General features: G+C 38.3%; 2 protein-coding genes and 1 non-coding gene across 3 annotated transcripts in view; 1 reads left to right on the top strand and 2 right to left on the bottom strand.

Annotated features, from left to right (window-relative positions):
• The window catches only part of LOC115224196 (protein limb expression 1 homolog), a 52,334-nt gene extending 50,002 nt beyond the window's left edge, over positions 1–2,332 (bottom strand). Inside the window, exon 1 of the mRNA XM_029794953.2 lies at positions 2,114–2,332. The gene's annotated coding sequence lies outside the window, so the exon portion shown is untranslated. The remainder of the gene's footprint in view (positions 1–2,113) is intronic.
• Positions 2,333–9,283: 6,951 nt separating this feature from the next.
• Positions 9,284–22,458, top strand: LOC115224462 (trigger factor). The gene is made up of 6 exons (XM_029795370.2): positions 9,284–9,438; positions 12,184–12,419; positions 14,695–14,866; positions 16,350–16,416; positions 17,083–17,189; positions 22,374–22,458. The coding sequence occupies exons 1-6, from the start codon at positions 9,402–9,404 to the stop codon at positions 22,415–22,417; spliced, it is 663 nt and encodes a 220-aa protein (XP_029651230.1). The 5' UTR covers positions 9,284–9,401; the 3' UTR covers positions 22,418–22,458.
• Positions 22,459–22,681: 223 nt separating this feature from the next.
• On the bottom strand, positions 22,682–22,871 carry LOC115224591. Its single transcript, XR_003882871.1, has one exon. It is a non-coding gene; the product is annotated as a U2 spliceosomal RNA (small nuclear RNA).
• Between the last annotated feature and the right edge of the window lie 319 nt (positions 22,872–23,190).

Raw genomic sequence — 23,190 nt, 5'->3', positions numbered from 1 at the left:
TCTCTCTCTCTATATATATATAGAATAATCTTTATTTCATGTCTGTTGTCCATGCTGGAGCTGCACCAGACTCCAGTCTAATCTGGCTTGGTTTCTGTGGGCTGGATGCCCTTCCTAATGCCAACCACTCCACAGAGTGTGCTGGATGTTTTTACGTGACACTGCATGGGCACTTTTCCATCCCAATTACTTCCACTCCGCTCTATATGTGTGGCAGCCATGTCTCCCCTCTATAGGAAAACAAGCTTTTAGCCTTTCGACTCTTGGTATAAAGCCATCTTCCCTCTCTGAAAAAAAATTTTTTTTGATGCTCCCCACTCAGCTTTTCCTATTGTTTTTTTCTGTCTTGCAAGTTACTTGGCAACATCACTGGCATTGGTGGTACAAAGAACTCTCCCCAAAATGGGCTCCCAGTACACACTGTAATGTGGTTGGTTTCAGGAAGGACATCCGGCCATAGTAACCATATCAAAGCTAACAGCTGAGTTTGGAGCAGCCCTTTAGCTCACAAGATGCTGTCAATCAGTTCAACTCATGCCAGCAGGAAAACGGACAAATAACCATCACATACATACACACATATAGATTACATACATACATACATACATATATATATATATATATATATATATATATATAATATATATATATATATACACACATTCATACATACACAGGGTGGACCAGAAGTCACGCATCAAAACGTTTTGTACAAGTACGTGTGCATTCATTATTATTTTATTCACTTCTAGAAAAATTGAAGCCCATCTTTCACAATTCCAGAGCGTATTGAACTGATTTCGTGTGTGTGTGTGTATATATATATACACACACGTATCTTTATATACACTCTCCCCAGTTAAAGCCTGCTCGGCTGCTCTCTCCACTATCACCCTATCACAACAATAAATATATTGCAATCATTATACTTTTCACACCCTCATCACTTCATATATATATAATCATCGCACCCTCTCGTTTTTATTCTCTTTTATTACTAATAGGGGGCCCACCCTGCATTCTTAGTTTTGTATGGAACAAGGTAAGGTTCACTAGTGCTGATGCTACGGGAAAAAGCCAAAAAACCCAGTGCACTCTGTAAAGTGGTTGGCGTTCGGACGGGCATCCAGCCATAGGGACCATGTCGAAGTGGACATTGGTGGATGACGCAGTCCTCCGACTCGTCATATCCTGTCCAACACTGAACTTAAGCCAACATGGAAGATGGACATTAAATAATGATGATAATAAAATAACTGTTTATACATACTCACAGAGACACACACACACACACGTATACACCTGTCTGTCTGTTTGTCTCTAAATATGCACACATACATACAAAAATATATACATCTCTCACTCTCTCTCTCTCTCTCTCTATATATATATATATATACACACACACATGTATACATATATATATATATATATATATATATATATACACATACGAGTGCCTGTCTTTTCTGAGTATAGTTTATATATATATATATATATATATAATATATATATACACACACACACACATACGAGTGCCTGTCTTTTCTGAGTATAGTTTATATATATATATATATATATATATTATATATATATATATATATATATATATATATACCTACGTGCATTACAGATAATAAAGTACTCAGAGGGAAAATGCGTTTATGGAGCATTATACATATATATAAGTATGTATGTATAATGCTCCATCAATTCAATGGTTTCTATTTACTGAGATGATGTAGTCAGGACACAGATAAAACCCAACACTCGTTCGTCTTTTTCTGATCGATGACATTTCCAACTAAATCAAACTTAACGAAACCAAAACATAAAAATGTAAAACACAAAACGTAAAAAAATTAACAACTGCTTCATCATTATTATTTTCTTCCTCCAACGACAATTGTCTTGTCTTTAGCCTTTCCCAAATACAACACGAAGATCATTTATATATTTGTGTGTTCTCTTTCCCCGACACTCATTCACACACGCACATACTCGCACACTAAATATATTATTACTGGGGAAACATTTTACAGGCTGACACGTCTTTAACGGGTTAACATTTATTGTAAACTGAAGCAACGGATAAATGTCGACGTCCACTTACCTATACGAGTGAAATTTCGACGCTACAACTTGTATTTATCCGCACATTTTTTATTTGGTTACATGTTGTCATCCAGAGTTTTTTTTTAGCTGGTCGACATTGCTGTGTCTTGTTTTAGTGGAGGTCAAGGGGTAATGTGGACTAGTTACGTCTGTTCGCACATACAACTTATACTCTTTCTTCTTTCACCTCCGTCCCCACGCACTTGCTCTCTGTTGTCTCTTACGCCTTCTTTCACCTCCGTCCCCACTATACTTACTCTCTGTTGTCTCTTACGCCTTCTTTCACCTCCGTCCCCACCCACTTACTCTCTGTTGTCTCTTACTCCTTCTTTCACCTCCGTCCCCGCACACTTGCTCTCTGTTGTCTCTTACTCCTTCTTTCACCTCCGTCCCCACACACTTACTCTCTGTTGTCTCTTACTCCTTCTTTCACCTCCGTCCCCACACACTTACTCTCTGTTGTCTCTTACTCCTTCTTTCACCTCCGTCCCCACACACTTACTCTCTGTTGTCTCTTACTCCTTCTTTCTTCGTCTACTACCACCATCGCACACACACATAGATACAGATCCCTCTCTCTCCGTCTTGTTTCTTACTATCTCTTTCTTCGTCTACTACCATCACCACCACCGCCACCACCATCATACACATATAGACACTCCCCCTCCGTCTTGTTTTTTACTTTTCTCTTTCTTCACCCACCAATACCACTCCCACTCCCACCACCATTCACACATAGATTTATGTTTATCTCTTTCTCCCTCTATTGTTTTTTACTCTTTCTTTTTCTCCGTCTACCACACCACACTCACAATACACACATAGTCACACGTCTCTCATTTTTTTACTCTTTCTCTTTCTTCGTCTACACACACACACGCATACATTTGAGCGATATGCGAGATATAGCAACCAAATCTATTTCAAATCAGACAACACAGTCTTAAAAAAAAAGACGTTGCGTAATGTGAGCTTGATTTTCTTCCTAATGTTTGCAACAGACTGGATGGCAATGGCTGGATTGTCCTTCATCGTAGGTTTGCTCCGTCCATCAGGGCTGACCTGGGGCCAAACGACAATTACAACACCCCCCTCTCTATTTTTCTTTCTCTTTTATCATCAAATAACCCGCACCCCCCCTTTATCTCTCTTAGTTCTCTCTCTCTCTCTCAATTGTTCTTATTCATAATGTTCTCACACCAACTCTCTCTCTCTCTCTCCATGTCTGTTGCTTTTACTATTTCTATTTCTTTACTATCATCACTCTTTCTTTAACTCTCTCTATCTCCCCCTCTCTCTCATGCTTACGTAGTTTCCTTTTCGCTTCATTTCTGAGAAACTACTCCCTCATTCTCCTACTTCCCTCCTCCCTCTAGCTTTTACTCTTTCTATTTCTTTACTATCAAATCATACTCTCAATCTCTCTCTCCCTCTCTCACTCCTCTTTCTTTCTCATGCTTGCATAGCTTTCTTACCACTTCTCTCCTGACTAACCATTCTCTCTTTTCCTTACTCTTTCTCCTCCTTCTCCCTCTTTATGCTTTCTTTCTTTTTTATTATTATTCTTCAGGACAATAAAACGACAGAACGGACTGTCCCGTATAGATTCAAAATACAGCTGATGTCGTCTTGATCTTTTCATTCCTCCTGGGTCGATAAATTAAGCGACTAGTCACATACTCGGTCGACACAATTGACTATACACTTCTTTCTTTTTCACTATCAGCTCATATATTCCTCTGTCATTTCTTCTTACTCTCTGTTCCTCCACTCTCGGTCAGTAATTGCTTATTCGCTTGTTCTTTCCTCTTTTTCTCTTCCATCCCATCTTAGCCGTTATCTTCTGCATGTAGTCCATTTCTCTCCTCTCTCTCTCTCTCATTTATTTTCTTCTCTTTCTCTCCTCGTTCACTTCGTTTTTTGTTTTTTTTCTCTTCTCACATTTCTTTTCCCCTGGCTGGGATCATTTCTCACTTATTTTGCTCTCTCTCGCTTCCCTCAACTTCTTTTTTTACTTTTTTAGTGGTCTCTCTCTTTGTCGCCCTCTCTTCACAACTTCCAACCATTGATTTCCATCTGTTTCTTTGTGTGTGTGTGTGTCTGTACGTGTGTGTATATATATATATATATATATATATATGTGTGTGTGTGTGTGTGTGTGTGTCTGTATGTGTGTGTGTGCGTGTGTGTCTCACTTGCTCTCACTTTTTCTCTAACTCTTTCTCTCCCTCTCTTTCTCCCCCTCCCTGTTTCTCTTTCTCTCACACACACATACACGCTCGCATTTATCTCCCCTGTCTACGAACATCACTTAGTACAGTCTGGTCCTACAGCTTCAGCTGATTTCTCTTCATTTTTGTTTTTATTAAATCTCCGATGTGAAACGAACGATGTGCTTCAGAACAATCAAGTCGACAACGTCTATAAATAAATATAATTTTCAACAGCACTGTATATCGTTCGTGTTATTTATTGCCATTAATTCAATACCAGCATTCGCAATAAGAATGTTTTATAGGAATAGCAAATCGATCCAGTTCTTGACTGGTGCTTCATATCCGACTAAAGGCAAAGTTGTCCTTAACGGAATTTGAACTTAGAACGTTAAAGGCCGTAAAGGCATTTGGACCGTTTTGTTTTTTATCATCTTTAGTCCTAGGTCAGTCCTTCTCGAAAAGACTTATGATTAAACTGTTTGATAGACAAAAATAAGCAGACCTTACACAAGTCTAACTCCCTTCCACCGACATTGTTTTCTCGTAACTTTCAGAAAATCGGGTATTTTCCAGTTGAACTTTCTTTAAATACCTTTCAAATGGTGTAGATTACGATTATGTGGGAATTTAACGTGAAAAAAATGGTGGGGAGGTGAGCACACAAACATAGTGTCACACATCACATATATATCTACAAAATTAAATTTGCAAAATATTGTGATGTATGTCAGTAGGTATGTGTGCGCGCCAATCAGTTTTTTTTTTACATTAAATTCTGATATTATCGTAATCTACACCAGAAAATTTCATTGAAAAATACCCCATTTTTGTCAAAGTTATGAGGCAACAAAGTCGAGGGACATACTTGTTTAAATATGCCAATAAATAAATAAATAAAAATTCCAACCGTAGCCATCTGTCTCATCCCCCCCACCCGACATTGTGTATCTAAATCTACATTATATAACTCTATTCTTCCTCTTTTCTAAGATGCTACACTAGAAAATTTCATTGAAAAATACCCATTTTTATCAAAGTTATGAGGCAACAAAGTCGAGGGACATACTTGTATAAATATGCCAATAAATAAATAAAAATTCCAACCGTAGCCAGCTGTCTCACCCCCACCCTCGACATTGTGTATCTAAATCTACATTATATAACTCTATTCTTCCTCTTTTCTAAGATATTACGGTTGGAAAGATCCAAGCAGTTTATTAAAGATTTACTCGAACAGGTCCGAACTGGGGCTAAATAGCAACGAAACCAAGTGCTAATGCACTTAAATACTATTCTGCTTCTACCAAGCTACACTTAGCATGTTCGCAATGTCTAGTGTTACCAATCTTCTGCTCGGTTTCTGTTCAAACTCAGTGACATTCTCGTCATAAATTCCAAGCACTGTACCAGCTGTGTTAGTTACTATCCTCTGTTAGTTCCTACCCAATAAATTCTTTATACGAATCAGTGGGGAGTTTCCACACTAATGCATTTCTGTGTATGATTGTGCATGCATACATACATACATACATACATACATACATACATACATGTACGTGTTTTGTGTATGTGTAGGTTTTTATTTTCATATATAATCTATAATTTATTTCTTTATTACCCACAGGGGGCTAAACATAGAGGAGACAAAGGGATTAAGTCGATTATATCGACCCCAGTGCGTAACTGGTACTTATTTAATCGACACCAGAAGGATGAAAGGTAAAGTCGACCTCAGCGGAATTTGAACTCAGAACGTAACGGTAGACGAAATACCTATTTCTTTACTGCCCACAAGGGGCTACACACAGAGGGGACAAACAAGGACAGACAAAGGGATTAAGTCGATTATATCGACCCCAGTGCGTAAATGGTACTTATTTAATCGACCCCAAAAGGATGAAAGGTAAAGTCGACCTCGGTGGAATTTGAACTCTGAACGTAACGGCAGACGAAATACCTATTTCTTTACTGCCCACAAGGGACTACGCACAGAGGGGACAAATAAGGACAGACAAACGGATTAACCCGATTATATCGACCCCGAAAGGATGAAAGGCAAAGCCGACCTCGGCGGAATTTGAACTCAGAATGTAACTGCAGACGAAAAACCGCTAAGCCTTTCGTCCGGCGTGCTAACGATTCTGACGGGTGAAGGCGCGTGGTCTTGGTGGTTAAGCTGTTACAATCACGAACGCTAGATTGTGAGTTCGATTCCCAGACCCGGCAGCGCATTGTGTTCTTGGTTAGAACGCTTTATTCCACATTGGTCCAGTTTCCCTTTTAATTAAGTGAGGAGGGAACGTTGGCCTCCTTCCCTAGCCAGCGTGGTGGCGCCATTCGAAGGCTAGAACGATGCAAAGCGCATTGTGATCAATGATGTATAACAACATCTGATAGCATAATGAAAATTAAGGCAAAGTTTAAGAAACAGAAAGGAAGCAACAGAAAGTAACAACCACACCCTCACCCACGCGTAGAGCGGGTCACCTTAAGCTAGTCTTTACTAAACATCTAATAAGCTGACCTGCCATCTTTTGTTATTCTTGGTTGAAGAAGGCGGCTGTAACAGCACTTTGAACACACCCAGCTAAGCACTGCTTCTCACAGATGACTACTAAACTGCAGAATGCAGGCGGGATGTGTGGAAGTTTGCTATGCAATAAAGTTTTATATTAAACTGGGTAACAACACTGCGGCAACCTATAAAATGCTCCAGACTGATATTGGATTTACTTTCTCACTGACCACAAGAGGTCTAAAGAGGATAGAGGGGGAATGAGAGACGAAGTGAGATGTGGAAAGGAGAAGGACGTCAGAACATCAGAGCTGGTTGAGAAAATTTGCAATTTTCTGGACGAAGATCGTTGTGTGTCTATAAAGACAATAAATATACAGTTTGGAGTTGGTGTGACAACTGTACACAGAGGCGTAGGAGTGGGTTGCTTACGAACCACATGGTTCTGGGTTCAGTCCCGCTGCGTGGCACCTTGGGCAAGTGTCTTCTACTATAGCCTCGGGCCGACCAAAGCCTTGTGAGTGGATTTGGTAGGCGGAAACTGAAAGAAGCCCGTCGTATATATGCATATGTGTGTGTGTGTGCTTGTGTGTCTGCGTTTGTCTCCCCAACATCGCTTGACAACTGATGCTGGTGTGTTTATGTCCCCGTAACTTAGCGGTTCGGCAAAAGAGACCGATAGAATAAGTACTAGGCTTACAAAGAATAAGTCCTAGGGTCGATTTACTCTACTACTGGCGGTGCTCCAGTATGGCCACAGTCAAAAGACTGAAACAAGTAACAGAGTAAAAGAGTAGAATTATTCATAAAAATCTGAACGTGCGCAAAATTTGTTCCCAGGATGCTCATTGACGAACATCCTGGGAACCATTGATTTAACAGGGATAGGGGCGAAATCTGTCCCTAACCCTCCCGACAATCCAGACCTTGCTCTCTGTGACTTCTGGTTATTCCTCAAACCGAAGGAGAACCTCAGGGGCAGTCGTTTTGAAGATGAAGGAAGCTGTGACAAGGGTTCTGAACACCTTCACTTTGAAAGAATTCCATGGCTGGAGCGCTGCAACAAATGCATTGATGTCGGAGAATCCTACTTTGAAGGAGTTTAGAATTTCGTACTTCTTTGAACTTAATAAATGTCTCTCCTGAAAAAGTCTCAAAACTTCTGGAATGCACCTTGTTCATAAACACTTTAGAAACGCAAAAATATAAAATTTCTTATATACAAACACATCACAGTGCAATAAGTTGACTTTTCACTGGTCTTTTATCATTGCTTGACACTCTTTTGTATTTTGTTAGTCATTTTAGTTGTTTCACATACCTAATAGCAGATTGTCTAGTTCCCCATGAGAAATATTTTGTCAGCTTCACAAATATTGCAGCATTTATTGGTTGTAAAAAAAAGCAGTAAAATATATTAACAATACGATTTACATTTGGAACAAAACAAAAATAGCCGTGACTACAATATATTTTAATGTAGCGCCATATTACTTTAGTTAATATCTTCGGAAACATTTTTTAGTGTATGTGACCAGATGAATTGTTATTTAGGGGTAGTTTTTTTTTTTTGCTTGTTTTTTTTGTAACTTGCTTATTTTCCTGAGCTTAATTTCGTTTGAGATTATGTTGCTTTCTTTTTATACTTGGGGTCAAGGACTGCCGATACAAAACGATAGCAATGTAATGATCATACAGGTAATAAAATTTTTATTTTTTGGGGTGGTGGTGGGTGGTCTTCGGTCAGTAAGTGTTATTTCCTATTTGCTTCTGTTTAGAAATCAAAGGAAAATGATTAGTTTCCTTCAAACTTTGCTTTTGTCATCTGGACATCAATGTTTCAAAACTGACCTATTTTCCATTACATTTTAGACAGATTCAGCGCTGTGTTGCTGAAGCAGAAATATCGTTATACCATGTATCTTAGTGGCTGACAATATGTGAATCCTTAATGACGAGTAATAGAAGTGGGGGAGCATCATAGCCATGTGTTGCGATGGATTCCATGGAGTTTGGATAAATGTAAGAAAACAAAACTTTTAAAGGAAATATTAGCTAAGGCCTACTAAACAACAATAACAATAACAACAGCATCAGCAGTGATATGGAAGTTAATAGCAAGACCGTCTTGTTGAAAGAAGAAAAGAATGGACCGTGAAATTGTTGAAACACAAAAGCCCGGGTTGGTCGTGGCTAAAACATCTTTGATCATAATAAGCCTTATTCAATCAGAGAGGTCTTGGTGCTAACAGGCATGGGCAACCTTTTGCGAGAAGCGAGCCACATGAGGCATGACTGGTCATTAGGCGGATCGCATAACTAGAAACACTTCAAGGTAATTTTTCGTTACGCGTGTCATCCAGAAAATCACAAGGACTGCTGCTTGGCCATAACTATACTAAACTAAACCATACTAAACTGGCTGTTCAAGACGCAGTCGATTCAGAGTTATCTCCCTGTTACTTATCTCTTCCGGTGTCACCGAAGACACGTTGTCTTCATCTATGCAATTAATTACTTTTAGCAATTAATTAGTTGGTCTTACCTGCACAAAAATGCCCAAATACAAGCTGAAGAAGATTAAACTTGCAGGTATCAGTCATACAGCACTCATAAATTTATTTTTTATTGTATTTATTTTCAATGAAATTCTTTTTTTTCCCCCCTCTTAAACTATTCACCACGCGATCAACGAAATCTAAAACCACGTTATGTTTATGTTGTTGGCGTGTTTTTTTTTCAAATTTGTATTTGTTAAACTTTTGTCTCGAATCTGTGACACTTTTTGTTTTTTGTCGTGTAAACCGTAAGAGCGTTGTTCAACCTCATTAATCCCTGAGCTATTGGACAAGAGCGGCGTAATTAAAATTGAAAACATTTTTAGGTGTTAATTATTTTGTTTATCGTTGCCAAGTACTTATTTCTTTTCTTTCATCAAATAAAACTTATGATCATTAGAGGTTTACCATAGTATTTTAATATAACTGCTATATGATTTGCGTATCTAATGGATTTTGACTTTAAAACTAAACATATTCAGAATCTTTTAATAAAAGAATGTTATCACCGACAAGACCCCAAAATCTCATTAAAAATTCTACGTGTTTCGTCACTAACATCAGTATATACAGAAAATTAATTAGATCTATCATATGTTGATATTTTATTACGCTGCCTTTCTCTCATTTTCACCTGTTTTAAAAACTATATTATAGAACTTGTTTTAATTCAAAGCAGTTTGGAGCTAGAGACTTGATACCAGGGAGTTAAACATAGTTGTGGACAAAGACGGACACAAATGACCAATATATTCCTATAAGGCATCTGAGGTGTAAATGAAATTATAATAGAAGAAATTAAACCACTAATTTTGTTATGTGTTGGGAGGGTCATTACGCCAGTAATAAACACACACTGGTTCAGATATATTTCTTCATTAGTAAGTAAAATCCCTAGCTGGTGACTGGAGAGGGAAGTTGTCCCCTCAACTGCTGTGGGTGCTGCTGTCTGTCGAACTCTTATGATGGTGTTAACCCATGCTTTCTGATCCATGGTGCTGGTTTTATTATGCTTGAGATTGAGGCACTGTAACTTCAGCTCTTCCTCAATTTCTTTCGCCCATGGCTTCTTTGGTGCACTGCGCTGGATTCTCCAGTGCGTGGGTTGCTGCCATCAGAAAAGTTGGTGTTTTAGTCTTCCATTGCTCATCCTGCAGCCTGCTCTGACACCAAGACAGGTGTTCGATAAGGAGATGTGGTCACCCCTTTCCTGTTCAGTGTTATCATCGATGCCATCATATGGCAGGCTTTTGATGGACAAAGGGGTGTACAGTTCAGTGCTAACAGATCTGTGACCAACTTCATGTTCATTGATGATGACGCCATTATCTCTGCCATTGAAGCCGAACATTTGGATATGATCTTCGAGCGTTGGGCCTCAGAGAGGCAACGACGAAAGACCGAGACCTCTGGAGATATGCTGTGACTGCGAAGACCTGACAAATAAAGTGAGTTCATGGCTGTATCCTACACTAGCTTCACATAACCAGCCCCAGCCCATTCAAAGTACCTTGGATTGCAGGACAGCCTGCTGTGCTTACCTTGGATTGTAGGGCAACCTGCTGTGCTTGAGGAAACCTGTTGAGTCAAGTACATCAACATCAAAATAAAAATCAAATGGAAATTGTAGTTGTGATATCCATGTCAGTGGCACATAAAAAGCACCATCCAAATGTGGCTGATGCCAGCACTGCCTTGACTGGCTTCTGTGCCGGTGGCATGTAAAAAGCATCAACCAATTTGGCCCCTGTGCTGGTGGCACATAAAAAGCACCATCCGAATGTGGTTGATGCCAGCACAGCCTTGATGGCTTCCGTGATGGTGGCATGTAAAAAGCATCAACCAATTTGGCCCCTGTGCTGGTGGCACATAAAAAGGACCCACTACACTCACGGAGTGGTTGGCGTTAATAAGAGCATCCAGCTGTAGAAACACTGCTAGATCAGACTGGAGCAGCCTTTTGGCTTCTCAGACCCCAGTCGAACTGTCCAACCTATGCTAGCATGGAAAACGGATGTTAAACGATGATGATGATGATGTACAACATTGCCTGCTTCACTTGACCTTATGGTCTGAGGATCAACGTAGACAACACAAAAGTTCTTTATTAGTAGTCAACTGGTTAGGTATCCAGCCAAATAAGCGAGCGATCAATTAATGGTTTGATTGATTTTTTCCATCTTACACTACCAAGTATGACATCACCCCTTCCTTTGTTATTTATCTGTCACCCCTTCCTTTCTCATTCATAAACACAAGAGTATTATTATAGTAGATTATCTCTGTAACCATGGGAGCTATGAAAAAATGCAAAGCCCAGCATCACCACTGGATCATTCTACACATCTGTGTAATTTTTCGCACGATTCCACCCAGCTGTTTGACCGTGAATCCCAAGACAAGAAAAAATCACCCATGTCAAATTTATATGTATAAATATATACACACACACATACTCTGGGCTAATCTAATGACCTGTTTTCACTCCACAAATTCCTTTTTCCTTGTACCTAAGTTATAAATTATTGCTATTGATCAAAAAAGAATTAGAAATTTATTGGAGTATGTGTGATGTGATTGATTGATTGTTTCTTCTCCAAATTTATATCTTTGTGCGTCTGCTATAAATTGCTATTTATGAAAGTGGAGTAATGTTTACATAAAAATTAGTTCTACTTCACCTTTCTTTACTCATCCCAGCTAGCTGGCTGTGGCCTTGCTGGAGCACCACATTACTTGTTTCATCTCATTCATGTTTGTTCATTCATTTCTTGATCAGAATATGAAAGAAAACCTGAGGAAGATCTCTCAATAAATGGAGACGAGGTACAGTTGTCTGAGGCTGGTACAGATGTCTCCGATGATAGCGACGATGCACCTGAAGAGGTGACCTTTAGCACAAGTAAGAAAGCCACATTGGAAACGGCACGGCAGGTACATGAAAATCTCAGAGACATTAAAGAACAGAAGAAAGAGAAGAGAAAGAGAATTCAAGAAAGAAACACACGGCAAAAGGTTATTGTTTTTTTTATTACTTGGAGTCTTTTGTGTGTGTGTGTGTGTGTGTGTTTGTGTGTATGTAAAGCCAATATCAAAATGCTGAACCTTCAGAAAGAAGGGATACGGGGCTGAGGTATGTGGTGCATTGCTGTACTTGAGAAGACCCACACACCACAACAGAGATAAGATCCTAAAAGCAAAGTGCCATGTAAAAAGCATTCTTATGGGTGATGGTGCCACATAAAAAGCACCCAGTGCACTCTGTAAAGTGGTTGGTGTTAGGAAGGGCATCCACCTGTTTCTACAAGCCAAAACCGACTATGGAACCTAGTGTGGGCCCTTGGCCATGCCAGTTTCTGTCAAGCCATCCAACCCATGCCAGCATGGAAAACTGACATTAAATGTTGATAATAATAATAATATATATATGTATATATATATTAGGAGTGGCTGTGTGGTAAGTAGCTTGTTTACCAACCACATGGTTCCGGGTTCAGTCCCACTGCGTGCCACCTTGGGCAAGTGTCTTCTACTATAGCATCGGGCTGACCAAAGCCTTGTGAGTGGATTTGGTAGACGGAAACTGAAAGAAGCCCATCGTATATATGTATGTATATATATATGCGTGTGTGTGTTTGTGTGTCTGTGTTTGTCCCCTTAGCATTGCTTGACAACTGATGCTGGTGTGTTTATGTCCCCGTTACTTAGCAGTTCGGCAAAAGAGACAGATAGAATAAGTACTGGGCTTACAAAAGAATAAGTCCTGAGGTCGAGTTGCTCGATTAAAGGCGGTGCTCCAGCATGGCCGCAGTCAAATGACTGAAACATGTAAAAGAGTAATATATGAAGGCACATGGCCTAGTGGGTAAGGGTGTTGCACTCGAGGTTGCAAAACCATGGTTTCAATTCCAAGACTGGGTGGTGTATTGTGTTCTTGATCAAAATACATCATTGCACATTGCTCCAGTTTGGTCAGACGTAGATGAGCAACTCTGTGATGAATTGGTGTCTGGCAAAGAGGAAATCCAGTGACCTCGGTCACCTATATGCCATGGAAACTGTGTAACTAAAGGTATATATACATATATATATATATATTATATATATAATATATATATATAATATATATATCCGTAATAATGAAGGGTGAAATTAATTAATTTGGAAAATTATCAATTACACCAGTAGTCTTCGGCATGTAAAGCCTCATTCGAGGAAAATTAAGTAATACTAAGCAATAAGGGTTTAGCAACGAGTTGCCTTACCACATACCGAATTTAGAAATAGCAGTCAAAGAGATCTCCCTTTTTAGTAGAAGAAATAGCTATAACCCTTTGACTGCTATTTCTAAATTCGGTATGTGGTAAGGCAACTCGTTGCTAAACCCTTATTGCTTAGTATATATATATATATATATATATATATATATATATATATATATATTAATATATATATATATATATATATATTATATATATATATATAATAATATATATATATATACATATATACATATATATATATATAAGTGTGTGGCTGTGTGGTAAGAAGCTTGCTTCCCGACCACATGGTTCTGGGTTCAGTCCCACTGCGAGACACCTTGGGCAAGTATCTTCTACTCTAGCCTCGAACTGACCAAAGTGGATTTGGTTGACAGAAACTGGAAGAAGCCCATTGTATATATATATATGTATATATATATATGTATATATTTATGTGTCTGTGTTTGTTCCACCACCATCACTTGACAACTGATGTTGGCATGTTTACATCCCTGAAACTTAGTGGTTCAGCAATAGAGGCTGATAGAATAAGAACTAGGTGTGTTTGTGTTTGTCTCCCCAACATCGCTTGACAACCGATGCTGGTGTGTCACTGGTTCGGCAAGAGAGACCGATAGAATAAGAACTAGGCTTACAAAAAATAAGTCCTGTGGTCAATTTATTTGACTAAAAGTGGTGCCCCAGCATGGCCGCAGTCAAGTGACTGAAACAAGTAAAAGAATATATTATATATATATATATATATATATATGTCGCTATATATATTATATATATATATATATATATATAGCGACATTTTGTCTTTCTTTACATTCTGAGTTGTTAAAAGTTTGCTGAGGTCGACTAGACCTTTCATCATTTTGGGATCGATAAAATAAGTACCAGTTAAATACTGGGGCTGATGTAATCGACTTACCCCTTCCCCCAAAATTGCTAGCCTTGTGTCAAAATTTGAAACCAATGTTTTGGATAATTGTTTTGTTTCATATGATATTTCTTCTTTGCAGTTAGAAAAACAGAAGGCAGTTCAAGTATCAGATAAAGAGTCTTCAGACACTAGAACTGTTTCAAAGACAGCTGTACCACAGTTGCCAGCAGCATCTAGTGACGATGATGATGATAATGATGATGATGATGATGATGATGAAGATGATGATGAAGATGAAGAGAAACAAACAGGTATAAGCCATAACTGAATACTCATATAACATCACAAGTAAATAAGGGGAGCTCCCAACATGGTCACTCAATCTGTTAGAAATAGCAGCCAAATCTCATTCATATCACACACACCCACCATCTTAGTAAAAGACATGTTGGTTAATGTGGTCTTGGGTTCTCAGGTGGATGGTCACGATTGGATTGTCTTTGATCATAGTCCCTATTCAATCAAGGCTCCTTGTGTTATACAAGAACAATATCACACCATGGGAACAGCTAGACATAATAGCTTGCTAGACATAATAGCTAGGGCTTCCTCAAGCCACAACCTACTGTTGGCAAATATTTTTGATCATAGATCCCCTGGGGTCAGACCTGACTCGAGGCTAAAAAGCAACTGAACGAAATTGAAAGGAAAAAAACAAAAACATGCAAAAACATTTATTGCAATTGGACTGTGCCTCTCTGTGGTTCCTCCTTACAGCTTGGTGGACTGTGCTTCTCCGTGGTACCTCCTTACAGCTTGGTGGACTGTGCCTCTCTGGTACCTTCTTACAGCTTGGTGGACTGTGCCTCTCTGTGGTACCTCCTTACAGCTTGGTGAACTGTACCTCACTGGTACCTCCTTACAACTTGGTGGACTGTACCTCACTGTGCTAACTCCTTACAGCTTGGTGAACTGTACCTCACTGTGGTACTTCCTTACAGCTTGGTGAACTGTACCTCACTGTGGTACTTCCTTACAGCTTGGTGGACTGTACCTCTCTATGCTAACTCCTTACAGCTTGGTGGACTGTACCTCACTGTGGTACCTCCTTACAGCTTGTGAACTGTACCTCACTGTGGTACCTCCTTACAACTTGGTGGACTGTACCTCACTGTGCTAACTCCTTACAGCTTGGTGAACTGTACCTCACTGTGGTACTTCCTTACAGCTTGGTGAACTGTACCTCACTGTGGTACTTCCTTACAGCTTGGTGGACTGTACCTCACTGTGTACTTCCTTACAGCTTGTGGACTGTACCTCACTGTGCTAACTCCTTACAGCTTGGTGGACTGTACCTCACTGTGGTACCTCCTTACAGCTTGTGAACTGTACCTCACTGTGGTACTTCCTTACAGCTTGGTGAACTGTACCTCACTGTGGTACTTCCTTACAGCTTGGTGGACTGTACCTCACTGTGGTACTTCCTTACAGCTTGGTGGACTGTACCTCTCTGTGGTACTTCCTTACAGCTTGGTGGACTGTACCTCACTGTGATACTTACTTACAGCTGAGTGAACTCTACCTCTCAGTGGTGCCTCCTTACAGCTTGGTGGACTGTACCTTTCTGTGGTGCCTTGTTACAGCTTGGTGGATTGTAGTAGCTTTTTCACTTCAGGCTTCTCTTGACTATATCACTCTATTGCATCTACTTTAAGTAGATGCAATGTTGACAAGGGTTGCGGTGATGGCGAAGGAGAGAGCAGCCTAAAAATATTTAATTTTATTTCATTTCAGATAATCTGTCAGCTGGAGAAGATCAAGTGGAGTTTACAGAAGACAAAAATTTCATCCCCTTAACCAGGTCTTTATCCTCTTAAGTTACATCTTATAATGTTGTTGTTATTTATGATTATTATTGCTGTTATTAATTTTATCATAAATTTTAATTTTAGACAGTAATTTTGGTGTGAGCCTTAATGACTAACCTTGATTTTAAGACTACCATATTTGCTCTAAGTCTTAATTTTAACCCTTTAGTATTTAAACCGGCCATATCCGGCCAAAATATTTAATCTGTTTTATGTTCAAACTGACCAGATCCAGGCTCTCACACCTACCCTACAATGTTATTCTACATTAAGTAACTACACCATCAAGATATTGAAGATATGAGATAATTCATGATTAATTCAAATCAATGGGAATCAATAGGCATTATGTTTGATTGAATAATCAGAACACTAAAGGGTTAAGGCAGTCAGCTTTATGTACTATATTTCCTGGCATACAAATCAGATCCTTTTGGATCAGAATTTACAGCCAAGAAAGGTATGTACAACCTATACACCAAAATAAATTTGGAGGACCCAAAGTTCCATGGAAATGCCGCAGGATTTGGAAAGATGGTGGTGCTGTTTGAAAATGCTTACATTATATACTGTGTCAATTTGTATACTGGAAAATACACTAATTCTTTGTTATGTGACCATTCAATGATGACCCGTATTTTTCTTTTTCTTTCTTTCAGAGGAATTAAAGTCGTTCCATTGACAAAAAAGATTAACGAAAGAGCAAATTCTGCATCAAACTTTCGGCAACAGTCTCTTTATGGTAACAGGATTAAAAGAGATTCCGGTAAGAGGAGGAAATTTAGTTCTAATGGATGTTGTTGTGAATTTCTTCTCTGTCTGTTCATCCGTTCCTCTCTCTCTCTCTCTCTCTCTCTCTCTCTCTCTATATATATATATATATATATATATATATATATATATATATATAAAGACTCCCTTCAGCCATGAGTGACTATGCGATTGCACCTAGAAAGTTACCCTCCAAGGCACAGGTCCGGGCAAGGTTGTTTAGGGAAGACCAGCAGTCACCCATGCATTCCAGCCTCCGCTCTGCATGCCACTGATGTTATCCAAGGGAAAGGCAGAGGGGCCGATACAGCTTGGCACCAGTGACGTTGCAACTCATTTCTACAGCTGAGTGAACTGGAGCAACGTGAAATAAAGTGTCTTGCTCAAGAACACAACACGCACGGCCCAGGAATCGAACTTGCAACCTCACAATCGTAAGCTTGATGCTCTAACCATTGAGCCATGTGCCTTCATATATATATATATATATATATATATATATATATATATATACACACACATCACACATACATAGACATATGTGAAGGTGTGTGGCCTAATGGTTAGGGTGTTGCACTCACGGTTGCTAGATCCTGGGTTCGCTTCCCAGACCAGGCAATGCATTTGTATTCTTCACTTCATGTTGCTTTAGTCTACTCAGCTTTAAATAGACAACCCTCTGATAGAATAGCCTTCTGATCCAGGGATGGGGGGATGTTGGACATGCACACACAAACATGTATGTACGTACTCATACATCCACACACATGCACATGTGTATATATGTGTGTGTGTGTGTGTGTGTGTGTGTGTGTGTGTGTAACCTCATCCTCATATACACATAGGTGCTTACATATATATTTAGACATTTATACATATATATATACAAACATACATTCACACTCCCTCATATATACATACATATACATACGCACACACACGTACACACTCAATTAAAAAGGGAAAAAGAAAAAATGAAAATATATATATATATATATATATAAAAAATTAAAAAAATTAATGGAAATTAAAACATAGGGGAAAGCTTGTACAGGAACATAGTAGAAATGTGGATTCTAGCCATGATCTGGGTGGGGTGGGGGGCAAAACCGTAACAGTTATTTTGTGACGTGTGGACATGATCCAAAAAGTTAAGTTCTTGAATTTAAACATGTAGTGGGGGTCCAAGGAACTTTTCCAGATGAACCATCTTTCCATATTACAAGGACCGCACTTGCCACTACTGTTGCTATAAGGTTTGCACTTGGCTAAGATCTTCCAGTAAATTCTATAGTTGACGACACCTTGTTCTTTTAAGAACCATATATAACTGGATAATTTGGTAGTTTTTCGTTTATTCCAGTGTCTGAAGCTTAAGGTGTGATTGTTGAATCTTGCTTTGAAATTTCCCTCTGTGAGACCCGCATATTTCTTGGATGAAGCTGTATTATTAGCATTTATGGAACTTACGGTGGCTTCATAAATAATGGCCTCAGTCATACAGGCTTCATTTAGTGGGCACAAGTCTTTATCACTGCAGTAACAGCTAGCTTCCTGTTGTGTTGCATTGTGTGAAATTATGCTTTTAAAGCATGGGGTAGAATTAAAACTATATATGTGTGTGTCTGTGTGTGTGGAAGTGTAGAGACATCAGACTCGCTGCCAAATGCAGATTGGTGAATGCAATTGTCTTCCAAATAGCAACATATGGATGCGAGACCTGGACACTAAAGAAAGCTGACCAGAAGAGAATTAATGCATTCGAGCTTTGGTGTTGGAGATGACCTTTACGGATTCCATGGACAGCGAGGCTCACCAATGGAGAAGTTCTTAAGCAGATCAGGCTGAAAATGTTGCTAGAAGCTAGGATCACCAAGCATAGATTGGCATATTTTGGTCATGTTATGCGGAGAAAATCCCTGGAGAAGGACATCATGCTCGGAATGGTCAGTGGCAAGAGAGGAAGAGGCCGACCAAGAACCCGCTGGCTTGACACCATCAAGAGTGATACCGGAATGGACATAGCCAATCTGAAAGAAGGGGCCCAGGATAGAACTGACTGGAGGACACTTATCCATCGAGTGACCGAGAGTCGACTTCGACTGAGCGGATAGAGAGATAGATAGTGTGTGTGTGTGTGTGAAGGTGTATAGTCTAGTGGTTAGAGTGTTACAGGTAGTCAAGGCTAGACCGTCTTTGGTGGTAATAAGCCTGAGACTTAATTAGTCAAAATAACTAACAAGAGACATAACTAATCGGAATTTTGAGAAAAAGATAAATGGAAAATTTATGGTGAGAATTAAACACTGTGTGAACATTCTCATTCAGTTAAACAATTAGAATATGGAAAACCCTGATACCACCACCACCACCACTACAATCACCATCATTATCATCATCATCATTCTCACCACGACCTTGATTATCTATTTGTGTTCCTTGATGACACATATTTTCTTTTGATATTTCAGTGATTAAATCTTTTTTCTTTTTCCCTTTTGTTTCTGGTGGATCTCCCTCGTTAATTCTGACAAAGAGTGTCCCAGCTTGTTCAGTGAATGAAACCACAGATTCATTGTTTTGAAGTGTAAACGAATAATTATTATTCCATAGCCGCTTGTACTCTTATCAGAACTCTCATGTAAGATTCAGTGCAACAGAGTTTTGAGTGTGTGTGGTGTGACAAGTTTGGGCCATTTGTGTGTGTGTGTGTGTATGTATATATATATGTGTGTGTTGTGTGTGTGTGTGTGTGTGTGTATGTATATATATATATATGTATGATATATGCATGTATGTATGTATATGTATGAATGTATATAAATGTATATATATATGTGAATATATATATATAATGTATGTATATGTGTATATATATGTATGTATTATATGTGTATATATATGTATATATATATGTATATATATATATGTATATATATATATGTATATATATATATATTATATATATATATGTATATATTATATGTATGTATATATATATATGTATATATATATATATGTACATATATATATGTATATTCTATATATATATATTATATATATATATATATATTGTATATATATATATGTGGTGTGATAATATATAGTATATATATATGGGGGTATAAATCTATATAGTATATATATATATATATATATATATGTATTATATATGTGGTGTGTTATATATATATGTATATATATATGTATATATTATGTGTGATATATATATGTATATATAATATGTATATATAGATATGTGTGTATATATATATATATGTATATATATATGTATATATATAAATATATGTATATATGTATATATATGTATATATATATGTATATGTTGTCTGACAACTTTCTGTCATCCCTCTAATATGAAGAACAATAGATGCAAGGGGAGGATGAGAACTCTTGGTAATTATTTCTCTGATGATACACACACACACACACATACACACGTATATCTATATATATATATACATGTATGTATATATAAATGTGTATGTATGTATGTGTATATACACACACACACATATATACATAGTTGTTCCAACAATTGACCCGGTCAGTTGTTGGAACAACCGTCTCTCTCCATTTAAGTTGTTATATCTTAGATGTAGGTCGAGGCTGGAAGGGCTGGGTGGTTGTCTGCCTGCTTGCAACTACATGGGCACCTAACACCGTGTGGCTGGCAGCTCATATTTGATTGCGAGTCATGGCTGTATATTTTGTTTTGTATTTTTGTATCTGTCTGTCATTTATGTATTTTATATATATTTTTATATATATTTATATATATAAATGTACACACATAGTGTGTGTATATATATGTATATGAATATATATATATATATATTTATGGGCTCAGGAGTGGCTGTGTGGTAAGTAGTTTGCTTACCAACCACATGGTTCCGGGTTCAGTCCCACTGTGTGTCGCTTTGGGCAAGTGTGTTCTACTATAGCTTTGGGCTGACCAAAGCCTTGTGAGTGGATTTGGTAGATGGAAACTGAAAGAAGCCTGTTGTATATATGTGTGTGTGTGTTTGTCCCCCCCAACATCACTTGACAACTGATCACCATATATCCCTGTAACTTAGCGGTTCGGCAAAAGTGACCGTTATAAGAAGTACTAGACCTGAGATTGATTTACTCGATTTAAGGTGGTGCTCCAGCATGGCCGCAGTCAAATGGCTGAAACAAGTAAAAGAATATATATATGTGTGTATGAAAGCACCTTGGGCAAGTGTCTTCTACTATAGTTGCGGGCCGACCAAAACATTGTGAGTTTATATATATATATATATATATATATATATATACACATATAGGCGCAGGAGTGGCTGTGTCGAAAGTAGCTTGCTTACCAACCACATGGTTCCGGGTTCAGTCCCACTGCGTGGCATCTTGGGCAAGTGTCTTCTGCTATAGCCTCGGGCCAACCAATGCCTTGTGAGTGGATTTGGTAGACGGAAACTGAAAGAAGCCTGTCGTATATATGTATGTATGTGTGTGTATATGTTTGTGTGTCTGTGTTTGTCCCCCCAACATCACTTGAAAACTTGTGCTGATGTGTTTACGTCCCTGTCAGTTAGCGGTTTGGCAAAAGAGACCGATAGAATAAGTACTAAGGCTTACAAAGAATAAGACCTGGGGTCGATTTGCTCGACTAAAGGCGGTGCTCCAGCATGGCCGCAGCCAAATGACTGAAACAAGTAAAAGAGTAAGAGTATATACATATATATATATATACATATATATATGTATATGAAACATCATCATCATACATCCTGAATGTCAAACTTATACACCTGCTTGCTGTTCCGTCATGTCTCTGTCTATTGTTTTTAGTAAATGTGAACCATATATATATATACATATATATATGTGCCCGCATGTGTACCATTGCCGATTTTTTTTCCCCTCTGTCTTCCCTTCTCCGGATCTTTCCTTCTCCTATGTTTCTGATGAAGAGCTCCGCACGAAAGATTAAACCCTCCTTCTTCCCTTCCTTCCTGAGCGTCCAATAATACTATATTTGTTCCATGTCCTCGCGTTGTTGTGTTTTCTCGTTGTGTTTTCATGTTTGGATTAACTATATATATATATATATATATATATACATATATATAGTATTAAATTGTTTATTACTATAATGAATTTTCTCTTCTGTTCACAGCAAAAAGCTACTTCATGAAGTTAAAGAAGAAAAGAGCAAGATAAAACACTTGAATAAACAAACACTTTATATTTTTAAAAAGAAATTCATTTTTATTATTTATTCGTTTTAATTTTTACTCTCTCTTCACCTCCTTTGAAAATACATAAAAAAATTTGTTTTGCATGGCTGTGTGGTAAGATGGTTGCTTCCCAACCACATGTTTCTGGGTTCACTTCCACTGCATGGCACCTTGAAGTTTTGACTATAGCCTTGGGCTGACCAAAGCCTTGTGAGTGGATTTGGTAGATGGAAACTGAAAGAAGCCTATTGTATATGTATATCATTGAACTGCTATACCAGGCCAACCCGTGGCAAAGGCGGAGCAAGCCCCTAACTCTTCGCCTCGTTCTAAAAATCAGTTTAATATCGATGGTCCCAAATAGGGATCGTATCACATATTAAGCTGATAAGAACAGATACTACACTTTGATCTTAACCAAAAGGCCAAGAATATATATATATGTATATATATATATATATACTACTAATATAGGATGAAGTTTTTTTACAGAAAAAAATTTCATCAAGAAAAAGTGGCAGCATATTAAAATACCTTTTAAAGTTAAAATTATAAACATTTTCTTTTGCTCTTGTTTATAAGTTGTGTATGTATGTGTGTGTGTATTAGGGTGTGCTTGTCCTCCACTATGCATGACAGCTGTTGTTGATGTGTTTATGTCCCCATAGCTGAGCAGTTCGGCAAAAGAGATCGATAGGACAAGAACCAGGTTAAAAAAAATAATAAATACTACAGTTGATTCATTCGACTAAAACA

The sequence above is a fragment of the Octopus sinensis genome, linkage group LG25, assembly GCF_006345805.1.
Source record: "Octopus sinensis linkage group LG25, ASM634580v1, whole genome shotgun sequence".
Lineage (NCBI taxonomy): Eukaryota > Metazoa > Mollusca > Cephalopoda > Octopoda > Octopodidae > Octopus > Octopus sinensis.
Note: the sequence above shows the minus strand (reverse complement) of the source record. Positions and strands in the feature narration are given on the sequence as shown.

Excerpts from the sequence above, each read along its gene's own strand:
- LOC115224462 (XM_029795370.2), top strand. The coding sequence starts at position 9,402 with ATGCCCAAATACAAGCTGAAGAAGATTAAACTTGCAG. Across the intron at positions 16,417-17,082 it reads AATTTCATCCCCTTAACCAG|AGGAATTAAAGTCGTTCCAT; the intron begins GTCTTTATCCTC and ends TCTTTCTTTCAG. Across the intron at positions 17,190-22,373 it reads CAGGATTAAAAGAGATTCCG|CAAAAAGCTACTTCATGAAG; the intron begins GTAAGAGGAGGA and ends TTCTGTTCACAG.